Source organism: Strix aluco, chromosome 20, assembly GCF_031877795.1.
Source record: "Strix aluco isolate bStrAlu1 chromosome 20, bStrAlu1.hap1, whole genome shotgun sequence".
In the NCBI taxonomy this organism is placed as follows: Eukaryota; Metazoa; Chordata; class Aves; order Strigiformes; family Strigidae; genus Strix; species Strix aluco.
In genome coordinates this window covers 10,793,648-10,805,945 of record NC_133950.1, presented here as the reverse complement: position 1 = coordinate 10,805,945, position 12,298 = coordinate 10,793,648, and the positions used below count along the sequence as shown (strand labels likewise).

Genomic DNA, 12,298 nt, shown 5'->3' with positions numbered 1-12,298 from the left:
TTGCCCATGCTGAGCCTAGCACTGACCTGGGACCTCCTTGCACCCACCCAGCGTCTCACAGCACCCTGTAGGAGCAGAGAGTCCCTGGAGGGGTGACATGGGGCTCCCCCCCATGACCTTGGGAAGGGACACCCATCCCCTGTACCTTGCAGGAGGTGAGGACTGGGCAGTCCATCTCCCCGGGGTGCATCTCCCAGCATGGGGGACTGGCCCAGGTGGGTGTCACAGCCTGGTTTTTGCAGCCATTCCTCCATCTCCTGCAGCCTGGCCTTCAGCCGGTCGGCCTGCGGGTGAGAAATGGGGGGACAGTGAGGCAGCACAGGGGCCGGGGTGCTGCACCCACCTCAGCAGGGCCCGGGTTGTACCTCATCCTTCACCAGCCCGTAGCAGGCAGGACACTGCTGGCAGCGGGAGCTCGGCGGGTCGGGGAAGAAGTTGGCCTGGCACCGGTCGCACTTGTAGCCCACGAAGCCGGGGCGGCAGAGGCAGGTGCTGTTCTCGTGGCACTGTGGGGTGATGGAGCCCAGCGGGGAGCAGTTGCAGGCTACAACAGTGGCAGGAAGGTGTCACACCACGGCTGCCAGCACTGGTTTAGGGATTGAGGCGCCGTCCCCATCCCCGTTACCTCGGCAGCCCCTGGCAGAGAAGCCGAAGAAGCCGTGGTGGCATCGGTCGCATTGCTTCCCCGCGACGCCGGGCTGGCAGGAGCACTGCCCCGTCAGTGTGTGGCACCCACTCTCTTGTGACCCCGTGGGGTGGCACTCGCAGCTGGCACCGAGAGTGGAGGGGGATGAGCGAGCACCGGGTGCAAAGAACAGAGACTAGAGCCGGGGACGCAGAGTCGCGGCTGTCCCCTCGCAGCCCCATGCCCTGCCCCACATACCTCTTGCACCCCACAGCGGGCTGCAGGCCATAGTAGCCGGGCTGGCAGAGCCCACAGGCTCTGCCTGTCACGTGCGGGAGGCAGTGGCACTGGCCTGTGCCGGGATCGCAGCCCCCCAGCCCCGGGGCTGAGCCGTCGGGGTTGCAGTCACAAGCTACGGGAGACAAAATACCGCTTACATCCCAGCACGGGGCTGGCAGGTGGGACAGTGGGAATGGAGAGCTGGGGTGTGCCCCCACAACGTCATGCCACATCCTCCCCATCAAACAGGGCTGAGCCTCCACAGACCAGGATATCACAGCAGTGGAGGAAGGTGGCAAAGGCCGTTCCTGAGCATTTGGGGCCAACCTGGACCATCAATCAGCCCCTAAACCCACTGGTCATCCCCTTTCTACCCTGTGCTCCCACTGCTGGGAGGGTTTTGGTTGCAGTGGGACCCAGGGGAGCAGGGCCGCCCCCCGGGGCCATACGTACGTGCACACTTCCCGGCAGGGTTGGGAGCCAGCGCGTCCCCGTAGAAGCCCGGCTGACACCTCTCGCAGTGCTCGCCCGTCGTGTTGTACAGGCAGCGCAGGCACCGGCCGGACATGGGGTCACAGTTCCCCACGGCATTGAGATCCACGTTCCCGTGACACTGGCAGGGGACACAGGGACTCACAGGGCCCCTCTGCCCCAGGGGGTCCCCAAAAAACCCATCGTCGCAGAGCTCACAGCGTTTTCCTGGGGAAGGTGAAAAGGTGGGGAGGGTCTGGCCATGCCAGTGCTGCCCACAGCCCCCTCACCTGCCCACCACCAGCCTCACCTCTCTGCCCTGGGGGGCAGTGGGTGCAGACCACCTCCCCGCTGCTGGGCACCTCTGTGCAGGGCGAGCGGCCAGGGCAGGGGCATGGTTTGCAGTCATCAAAGCGCCCTACGAAGGGGTTGCCATAAAACCCGGGGCTGCAGCGCTCACAGGAGGGACCTTCTGTGTTGTGCAAGCACTGGCAGCGCCCTGCAAGGAGGAAAATGGAGCTGAAGGTCTGCCAAAACCCAGCCCCAAATAACAGTGGGGACCACGGGAGGGATGGAGAGCCAAGTGCGGAACGGGGCACACTGTGGGTGCCAAGAGGGATGCGCAACTCCAGCCAAGGGATTGCACTGGAATTGCACATCCCCAACCAGAACTCAGAACATTTTCCCTCCCTGCTCCATCCTTGCTCAAGGAAGAATGTTTTGGAGAGGACACCAGGGCCCCAGCACCAGCCCCATGCTCCCCTGCAGCACAGGGACGAGGCAGCGCTGGCGCACACAGGCAGCACCATCAACGTGCATGGAGTCTCTCGGCGCCTTTGATAATCGACAACACATTTCTCAGCGACGAGGCGCATCGTTTCCAGCCTGTCATGGAAAACAAGCAGCCGGCCGGCACTCAGCGGGGAGCGAGCGTCTCCTCGCGAGCCGAGCCAGTGAGTCACGGCCTTCCAAAATCAGCTGAGAGGAGGAGGAGGAGGAGGAAGGATGCTCAAGGAACCCCCCACCTCCAGGCAGATGCTTGACTGGAGCGAGAGAAAGAGCCAGGGGGAGGATTTTTTCCCTGTGATTCGTGGAGTTGGGTTGCACAGGAGGGAATGGGCATTTTTCCATTTTCCCCACATCCAGGCAGAGCCGGACAATGGAAAAGAAAGGAAAAGTGGGTGGCAGGAAGGAGTGGAAAAATAAACAAAAGGAAGCATGCAGGCTGGCTGGGGCTGGCAGCACAGGGCCTGGACATCAAAAGCCTGGCCGCATCCCTGGGATTGTGCAGTTGGCAACACCAGCCCCGGCTCTGCGAGACGAGGGGCGAGTTTGCAGAGCTGCTGCCACGTTTCCGCCGGCAGGGCAGGGGCACTGGCTGAGCACAACGCCTCTTCCAGCCCTTTCCATCCCAGCCATACACTGCTGCTGTGCCTCACTGAGGGGAGCCGGCCAGCGAGGACCCCCAGGGGCTCTGTCGGGGTACCAAATGCATCATCTTATTTCCAAGCTCTTCTCAGCACGGATCAGAGCTGCTGCTTTCTGCAGGGGTGGACGGGGATCAGGGCAGCATCTCACAAGCCTCTCAAGGCTCTGATCTGTCTTTCCCCAGGGCTGACAGCAGCGAGCCTGGTGCTGGATTCACGCAGCCACCTCAAGCTCAAGGGCAGCAGTTTGCAATCCTGCCCCCCTTCCCTGACTGAAGTCATGCAGACACTTTGCCTGGCAGGAGAGGGAAGAGCCAACACCCCGCAAACCACGCCAGACACAGCCACGCTGCCCTGAAGACTTTGCTTTTGCTTTTTTCCTCCCTTCAAGCCACAGTCCCTGCTGCCGTCATGCACCTCTGAGCTGGATCTGGAGGCAGAGCAGGGCTTAGGCTGGCAGCATGAGAGTTGGCTCCTCTAGTGCCTTCCCGCAAGCTGGCACTGCTGTATTTTCCTGCTCTTTTACTTGTTTCTCTGCTCAGATTTGCTCCCAGTTTGTCGACACTAGAGCTGTGTCCAGTCCTGCTCTGCTCCTCAGCCAGTGATGCTGCCTGCAAGACCTGTCCTGGCAAAACCCTCTGCCTCTCTCCTGCCCGTACCCCTGCCTCCTCACTCCCCTGAGGACCAGCACTCTTCCTTTCTCCTCCTTTAAGGTCATAAAGTACCATGAAAGATGCCTCTCTTAGTATAAATTACCACTATTATTGCACTTCATTAATTATCTCTGTCTTTGCAGTTATGAACCCAGTCCCTACAACCAGCCAAGCAATTCAACTTGCAAGTTTTGGGTACCGCAACCTCACAGATGGTTTCCAGCATCTGCCAGAAACAAGGAGACGTGGATTTGTCACCCACGCATGGAGCGAGTGGAGGGGCCGGGGGGTACACACCTGTGAGGGGGTGACAGTCCCCGTGCTGGTTGCAGGTGCAGGGCACGCAGCGGACGAAGGGGCCACCGAAGGGGATCTCCCTCTTGAAGCCGGGTGCACAGGCCTGGCAGAACTGCCCGGCGTAGCCCGGGGGACACGTGCACTCCTCCACCCAGCCCGCCTGCGTCCCCGGCCCAGGGCGAGCGGACGTGAGCTGGACCTCACTCAGGGACAGCCTGCCTGCGAGAGGAGAGAGCAGCGTGAGAATGGGGGGGGGGGGGCATGTCCCCCAGCCCTGCTCTCTCCATCCTGCTTGGAAATGCTCCAAACAGGCGTAGGACACCCCAAAACACCTCCTGGAGAGCCACGGGGTGTTCACAGAGAGAAGCCAACGCCTGCCCCAACACACCCCTTGCAACGCCTCTCATCCCTGAGAGCCTGATTCTGCTTCGATGTCCCCAGCCCCATTCCAGCTTGGTCCCCATGGGGATATTGCACGGAGCCACCCACCTTGCACAGGGATGTGGCTCACACGGAGGCGGAAGGCGGTCAGGTTGGAGAGCACGCGCTGGAAGCTGAAGGCCGACAGTGAAGGCTCCACACCCTCCTCTGCCTCGTGCAGCCTGTTGAAGGAGGATGTGAGGAAGGGCAGGGCCAGTCTGACAGCCACACACCGCAGGACAGCTCGGCTCCCCAACGGCACGTGAGTGCAGTGATGGGGGCACAGTTAAATCCCCGAGGGGGGCAGGGAGTGGGGCTGAGCCCCACAGCACAGGGCAGCCCAGGCAAGATCAGACACGCTGTGTCCTAAGCCCAGCTGAGGGTCCCCAAAGCACCGTGATGGGTACCTGAAGGTAACAGCCTGCTTTCCATGCTGGGGCTGGCTCGTGCTGCTGGACATGGTGATCTCCATCCCCTCGCCCTCCAACACCAGTTGGACCCGGAGCAGCGGCACCTCAGCCTCCGTCCCTGTCCTGTTCCCCTCCACTCCCAGCAGCAGGGACAGGAGCTGCCCATAACTGAGGCGCTGGTTCTGCAGAAACTTCTCTGAGGGAAGAGAGGAGCAAAGTCTGTAGAACATGGAGGTACCATCTCTGCCAGGGCTGTCAGTGCAATCCTGTTCCCAACAGCATCCCCAGGAGCCATGGCCACCCCCCGAGAGCAGGGCCAGCTCCAACCTGCCCTCCCAGGGTCCTGGTCCACCCCTCCAATCCCCCCACACCTTGTGTTATTGAAACACACTCCGCTCTGGGATGGAGCCCAGCACCAGTGTAGCAGTGGGATGTCCCACGAGAGCACCGTGGGGTCCCCACAGCAGAGCAGGGCCCCAGGGACCCGGCATACGTGATACCTGGTGCAAGAATATCCACCGGCTCCTCTCCATCCCACTCGGTGACAATCTCCCCATCAGCCCAACGCAGAGGCAGGTCCCCGGTGCCTGGAGCTGCAGCAGCCCAGCCCTCCAGCCCTGGTGACAGCACAGAGCAGCGGTGCAGGGGTGAGGGGAGCAGCGAGTCCTCACCAGCCCAGCACCAGCGGGGTGCAGCTTTCAGGGGCTCTGTCCTTCCTCCAGAGACTCTCCAGGGTCTTGGAAGAGGCCAGTGCTTTGTAAGACCCTGCTCTGCTCCGGCTCTGTGCTCTAATGTGCCGGAGAGTGGCCCTAGCCATCCCCCCCCATCTGTTTATTTTCTTAGATTTGGAGGAAATTATTATCTTTAAACTTTTGCCCCCCTGCCTGTGCTGTGGTTCCAACATTACTGTGGGCTGGAGAGCGCAGGAAGCCCAGGGTGAGACGGGGTGTAACTGCATTCAGTTATTTCCTTTGGAAATCAGTTAAACTCCCCCCCCACACCCCAGGGTTAGTTATTTCTTCCAGGCCTGGGTGCCCACAGGATGAACACTTGGAAATCCCTCCCTAGCTCTCAAATGGGCTGTGCTTGAGTACTAAATCATCCCAAATTTGGACCCTTTCACCCAACACAGGAAACTTCCAGCTGATCCAGCTCAACTGCAGATCGGGGAGCGCTTTGGGGAGGGGGCCTTTGGGAGGGTGGGTGGCTGCATCCTGCTCCGTGCTGCTGAGCCTTTTGCAACCCAGCCCAGGGCTCTGCCAAGCCTGTCCCTAAAGGAGCAGCCCCAAACTGGCTGCATGAAGGGTGGAAAAAAGCCTCGGTTTAAAGGCTGGCTCTGTTTCAAGGCCATAGAAGACATTACAGAAGTACAGCAATTGGCAGCGTGGTTTAAAGGCAGTCAGGATAAACCCCGCGCCTGGACATGTTCATATCCATCTGCTCGCTGGCGTGCACACTCGTTGGGGTGCAGGCGAGGCAGAGAGCAGGACTGCCTGTGATGGGTGCCTGTACCCTGCTGGGGTGCAGGCGGGGGTCCCAGCGAGCGGGGGCTGTGGTGGGAGCTGCGGTGTGCCCGCAGCCAGGGCTGCACATGTCGGGTGGGATGGCAGGGTTTTCCTGAGCATCCCGCACACATCCAGCCCTGCCACACACAGCCCTGGCCACAGCTGGGCAAGAGCACCCTATCCTGCGCTCCCAGCCCCTGAGGATGGGGAGAGGAGGTTCCCACCGGGCTCCATCCTTTTAGTTTTTATCTTTGTGAGCTGATTTTTAGCACTCCTGCAAGTCCCTGGTGTGGTGGGATGGCCGTGCCCAGCCCTGCAGCCCTCCCTGAGCCAGGCACAGCCCCAGGAACAGGTTGGGATGCCATGGGGAGCCAGGGAGAACCCGTCCCCACGGAGCTGGGGGCAGAAGCAGAGGTTTAACAGATTAGGGGCAAGCCAGAGAAAACCCCCTCCAACCTTCACTACCAGTTAGCCCCAAAGGGGGGATGCTCAGCCCCAGCCTTCCCAAACTGCCCGGGTGTTTTGGATGGAGTTGGTGCAGCCGTGCCCCGTTTCAGTTGGTACCTTGGCTGAAGTCGGAGCGGACATGGGTCACCTCGTAGCCGTCTGCTGCCGTGCAGGCGGTGGAGTGGCCGTAGCAGAAGCAGCTGGTGCAGCCGGCGGGGTTGTGGGGCTGCAGGTTAAACCAGCCCGGCTGGCACCTGGGCACAGGGAGGAAACAGAAGCAGGTAGCACAGGGCAGGCAGAGCCGCAGGGGACCACAGCACCATCCCGGGAGGGACACTGGTGGCACCTCTGAGTGCACCCAGTCCCAGGGGCCCAGAGGGGTGCAGCCCCATGGCCGTGCCAGCCAGCCAGGGCCTCTGCAGGGGGTGACCCTGCAGGATTCCCATCGCAAAGCCCCTGTGAGGGATTGTGTGTAGGGGCTGGGGAAGCAGCAATGTCCCACAGGGGTGAAGATGCCCGCCCTGCACCGACCACTGAGCCTTAGCACTGATCCCAGTGGGATCAGGACATAGCTGGAAGGAGGACAGTGGTCCCATCCCCATCCTGGGGCTGTGGTGCTTACCTGTTGCACAAGTGCCCCTCCACCCTCTCCTTACAGGTGCAATGCCCCGTGTTGGGGTCGCAGGTGCCCACGCTGCCCGCGGGGTCGCAGGCACAGGGTCTGGATGGGGCGAGACCAAGGCACGAGATGAGCCCCAATCCCATCCCACTGCTCCTACCCAGGGCCAGGCTCCTCCTCACCTGCAGCCGCCTTCGCTGAGGCTGTGGTAGCCATCCTTGCAGCGCTCGCACTTCCAGCCCGTCACGTTGGCTTTGCAGAGGCAGGTCCCCGAGTCATCGCACTGGGGCTGCAGGGAGCCTGCGGGGACCCCGGCCAGCCCTGAGGCTCAACCCCAGCCGGGGTGAGACATGGCACGGGGGGAGATGGAGAAACCCCAGGCAAGGGACAACCCCCCAAAACCATCCCCCCAAGCCAAGCCCTGGCTCAGGCAGGGGTTTTGCAGCCAGACCCCAGCTCGGCCTGACCTCACGCACCTGCAGGGTGGCAGTGGCAGGGCTGGCAGGCTGCCCGCTGCTCCCAGCGGTAGTGGTTCTGCCGGCAGCGCTCGCAGTGGGGTCCGGCCGTGTTGTCACGGCAGTTGCGGCAGCGGCCCCCGTGCCCACTACGGCGGTACAGCTCCCGGTCGTAGAAACACTCGTCTGAGCGGCCGCTGCAGTTGCAGGCTGGGGGGAAGGCAGGAGGGGTGGTCGGCACCTGGGGGGAACAGGGCTCACCCAGGGGTTAAAGCAACCCCCTTTGGGGTTGGATGAGCCGGAGGAGCTGCTTGGCTCAGCAGCAAGAGCTTTTGGCAGCGCCTCTGCCATTGGGAGAGGAGGTGGGTGCAGCACCAAGCATGGAGCAGCCGCCTGCACTCATGGGGTAAGGAAATGTTGGGGAATCCTCAGGGTGATGCTGTGAAGGGGTGTCCTGGGGCTCAAATCCTCCCTCCCTGCCCAGAGCAGCCTTACAGAATGAAACAGGTGCTTCCTGCCAGTGCAGGATGGGCAGGAGCTGCCGGACGAGCCAATGCGGCACCACCGCAGCCTGCTGGGGTTGGCCACACACCGTGGCCATGGAGCCAGCCCGGGAGATACTCACGGAGACACTCGTTGGCGGCCTCAGCGGTGCCGCGAGCCCAGGGCCGGTCCTGGTAGAAGGGCTGGCAGCGCTCGCAGTCGGTGCCGGCCGTGTTGTGCTGGCACACGCAGACCAGCTGCCCGGCCTCGTCCGGCGCGCACTCGCTGGCGTGGCCGTTGCATTTGCACCTGCAGCGAGACCCCGGCGTGGGGATGACCCGTTCTGAGTACCGGGGTGGGCAGCAGCCGGCAGCGGGACGGTGCCCAGGCTGTGCGGCGTGTGGCCGTGGGGCGAGGAATGGGGCAGAAAGCAGCTCGGGCTGTGCCGGTGTGGAGGCTGCCTGCCGTGTCCCCGAGGCACAGCTGGGATGTCACACACTGAGGGTGGCCTGTGTGAGATACTAACCAGCTCCAGCTGCTGGGACTGGGGGGTGAGATGACAGCGATGGGGGCTGCCGGCTGGCTGGGAGCAGCCCTGACCCCGCTGTCTGGGGGAGGCAGCTCTCACCAGGATGGAGATTTCCCACTCCTCCCAGTGAGGGAAGGGCATGTGCAGCACAGCCCATAGGCAGCACCCAGTGGGTGCCACCGACCTCTCCGTCCCACATCAGCTCTCCCAGCCCACCAGCAGCTCCTCTGGCTCCTCAGGCTGTGGCCATGATGACTCCAAGCTCCTCCACCAGCCTCTGTACCCTCAGGGCACCTCTCCACTGGCACCCCAGGACACCTCTTTTGCTGTGCCCAGGGACCAAGCGGGGCCACAGGAAGAGCAACACAAGCCCCAGTGCCAATAAAAGCCACGGGGCTGGGAGGAGGCAAAGCAAATACAGCTGGTGGCAAATAAGAATCACAGAATCATCAAGGTTGGAAAAGACCTTGAAGATCATCTAGTCCAACCATTAACCTAACACTGACAGTTCCCAGCTACACCATATCCCTAAGTGCTATGTCAACCCGACTCTTAAACACCTCCAGGCATGGGGACTCCATCCAATAGAGAGAGCTTGTGGGGAAAAGACCTCTGTTCTCCACCACTGGAAGGGCTTCAGGTTTCATCACCTGTCTCTGCACCACCAGCTCAGGTTTACAGATGGAGAAAGCCACATCTGAGCAGTTTGACCCCAAAACAAAATTCAAACAAGACTGAGGTGGGGAGCAACTTCCCCAAATCCCAGCCCCACGGGCCCGGGAAGGTCCCCCCACTCCTGACCTCACCCCTTTCTGGCTGCTCCTCACCTGCCACCGACGGAGAAGTCGGAGATGGCGTAGTAGTACGACTGCAGCACCTTGGGGTCCTTGAAGATGTCATCCCCGAACGTGTTGAGCCGGTTCAAGGAGATGAGCAGGTCGGTGACGGTCACCCACTCCTGCCGGGGACACAGGGAAGGCGCCTTGGCCAGGGGTCTGGGCCAACAGCTCCCCACCCCAACCGGGACACATCCTGCACCTTTTCTTACAGGGATGCAGGGCACCACAGGTGCTTTTACCCCGGGTGGCTGCATTAGTGCACCCAGTCCTGGGAAACCACACACCCACCCCACTCCCACCCCAGCAGCACCTGCAGCGCGGGGCTCCCATCGAAATTGTAAGCACTGGGCCGTCCCTCGAGGGTGGAGAAGGCCACGTTGCCCCCGCTCAGCGGGGAGATGTCGCTGAATTCGTCGGTGCAGAAGGCCACCTGTTCATCCTCCCCTGGCCGCAGGTAGTGCCGCTGCCGCTTCCCGTAGGTCTTCTCGCAGGACGCGCTGTAGTACTGGAACGGCACCCAGGGCCCCTCGGCGCGGCTGCGCTTGTAGATGGCGAAGCTCTCGGGGCGGCTGGTGTGAAACTTCAGCCGCACGTAGGTGATCTCATAGGCTTTGCCTGGGGACAGACCCCCCATGCCATCACCCTCCAGCAACCCAAGCCCCATCCAGTTCCAAACTGGCTGTTGCCCCAGTGCAACCACCCACCCACTGCGCGGATGCACCAGGCGGGTTGCACGGGCAAAGAGCCACTGCAAAGCCAGGCTCTAACCAGCAGCTGGAGGCAGGGAAGGCCCAGGCCCACGGCACTGAGCCGCATCCCCGGGGCAGTGGTGCCACAGGGATGGAGAAGTGGAAAAGATCAAGGTTGGTCCCTTCCCAGGGAGCTGCGTGCTGGGACCCAGCATTGCTGCTGTCTTTGCCGGGATGAAGACAAAGAGAGGCCACCAATCCCCAGAGCGGCCGGCGCAGCTCTGAAAGTGCTTGAAAGAATTAGTAAAAGGGGGAAAAGAAAACACCAAAGTGAACATCAGAACCGCTTAATTGCCAGAGATGAAGGGCCAGCTCAAAGACTGGATTGCTCCATAACAGCACCGCTCCTGACAGCACAAAACAATTAGCTGCAAGGTTTTGGCTTTATTTGAAAAGATAATGAGTTGGGAATGTTAGAGGGGTTATTCTGGGACTAGGAAAACAAGACTTTAATTGGGCCCATATGAATACTGTCGCATATGTGCTGCGACTTTGCTGCGGGGGAGCTGAGGCAGCCTGGCTACCGGCGCTGGGAAAAGCAGCTGCCTCCCATCAGGGATGTGGAGAGCACCAGGCCAAGCACCCGGGGTGGGGGCCAGACCCACTCGCAGCCCACCTAGAGGTGACAAGGGCTGAGAAGGGGCTTCAACCGGGCTGTCCCACAGCTGCCACACTCCCCTGTGCCTCTCGCCCAATTCACCTCCTTCCAGGACCCCTCTGGGCTGGCGACAGCAAGGGTGCCCCTGCCCTGCACCCCGCTGCGGGGGGAACGCCTGGCGGATGCTGGTTCCCAGACAGCAAGGTCCCAGAGGGAGGTGTCTACCAAAACAGCAAGGTCGAGGCTGTAGCCTCCTGGAGCAGTTTCCTCTGGGAGAGGAAGAGAACTCGGCGCTGTGTCAATAAACAGCCCCTGGCCCAAGTGGCCCCGCGCAAGGGGAGGGGGTGCCTGGACTGGGGCAGCCCCATCATGGTGCCTCCGGCTGGGATGGAGGAGAGTCGCTGCCCTGGGGAATCATCCCAAGGGAGCGCGTGTTTTTCCCAGACAGGCGTTTTAACTGGCCAAATTCTGCTTAGAAAAAAATATCCGGGCTTGTTGTCTCCCCTTTCCTGCTTGGGAAGGCGTGACGTGTCCCAAAGCTGGGCATGCTGTGGGACAGAGATGCTGGGAGGGTGCACGGACAGGTGAGGGTGACAGCCCCAGGACCCCTGGGTGCTCTCCCAGCTGTGCTATCCTCCAAGCAAAGCATTCACCCGCCTCCCACAGAGCCCAGACTGCAGCTCGGGCTGCACCAGGGGCTCCAGGTGGAGGGTTTCGGAGAAGAGAGAGGAACATGCAGGAATGGTCACATCACCTACGTGTCCCCAGCCACCTCTGGCAGCCCTGAACCTCAGCCATGGGAACCTGCCACAGGCTCGCAGCCCACAGGAAAATCAGAGTCAGATTCACAGATGCAGATACCGCCTGATCTAGACACTCTGAAATGAGCCGCTGGCATTCAGAGAGCTGCCCAAGGAGCCCCAGTGCCTGTTGCTTTTGCAAGTGGATATTTTGGGTTCCTCCCTGACGTCTGACAGGGTAAATGCGACGGCCACGGGTGCTCGGGATTATCGATCCACTCCGAGTCCGATGCATGGTAATGGCATGGCTGAAACCTCACAGAGAAGAGAGATTTAAAGGAGGGTAATCTAATTAACGCCAATCAACAGCATGCAGGTAAACACAGGTCTTGTCCAACTCATTTGATATCTTATTTAATAAGCTCCCCAGGTAACCACGCTGGAGAACCTACAAGATGTCTGACTCAGGACTGAGCAAGAGGAGCAGGCTGGCAGGGACACGCTATGTGGGTTAAAAAACCCAATTACTCAGCAGAGCTCACAAGCGAGGACTCATCGTGTCCCGGAGGGCTGCAGGGGCCAGTTGGGCTTTTCCACTATAACCCAAGTGAAAGCATTAAGGTAGCAATAAAAAGGTGTGCAGCCGGGATGAGAACGCGGCCCAGCGGCCACGGAAAAGGTCAGACAGCAATGCGCCGGGTACCACAACGGCACTTTTTAGCATGGCAAGATATATGAGCCATGCAGGAAGA

At 61.1% G+C, this 12,298-nt stretch overlaps 1 protein-coding gene across 3 annotated transcripts in view; it reads right to left on the bottom strand.

The window, feature by feature from the left end:
* LAMC3 (laminin subunit gamma 3) overlaps positions 1-12,298 on the bottom strand; it is a 32,744-nt gene that overhangs the window by 6,047 nt on the left and 14,399 nt on the right. For 2 of the 3 annotated variants that reach the window (XM_074846339.1, XM_074846340.1), the window contains exons 3-19: positions 9,770-10,074; positions 9,448-9,578; positions 8,234-8,400; positions 7,630-7,818; positions 7,336-7,453; positions 7,157-7,255; positions 6,652-6,788; positions 5,083-5,199; positions 4,580-4,778; positions 4,242-4,354; positions 3,753-3,971; positions 1,686-1,874; positions 1,358-1,603; positions 884-1,037; positions 626-768; positions 366-544; positions 146-284 (exon numbers count right to left, since the gene is read on the bottom strand). In XM_074846339.1, the coding sequence (XP_074702440.1) occupies positions 146-284; positions 366-544; positions 626-768; positions 884-1,037; positions 1,358-1,603; positions 1,686-1,874; positions 3,753-3,971; positions 4,242-4,354; positions 4,580-4,778; positions 5,083-5,199; positions 6,652-6,788; positions 7,157-7,255; positions 7,336-7,453; positions 7,630-7,818; positions 8,234-8,400; positions 9,448-9,578; positions 9,770-10,074 (2,844 nt within the window). Of the gene's footprint in view, positions 1-145; positions 285-365; positions 545-625; positions 769-883; positions 1,038-1,357; positions 1,604-1,685; positions 1,875-3,752; positions 3,972-4,241; positions 4,355-4,579; positions 4,779-5,082; positions 5,200-6,651; positions 6,789-7,156; positions 7,256-7,335; positions 7,454-7,629; positions 7,819-8,233; positions 8,401-9,447; positions 9,579-9,769; positions 10,075-10,163; positions 10,331-12,298 lie in introns of those variants that run through there. The other variant, XM_074846342.1, reaches the window with a different exon arrangement.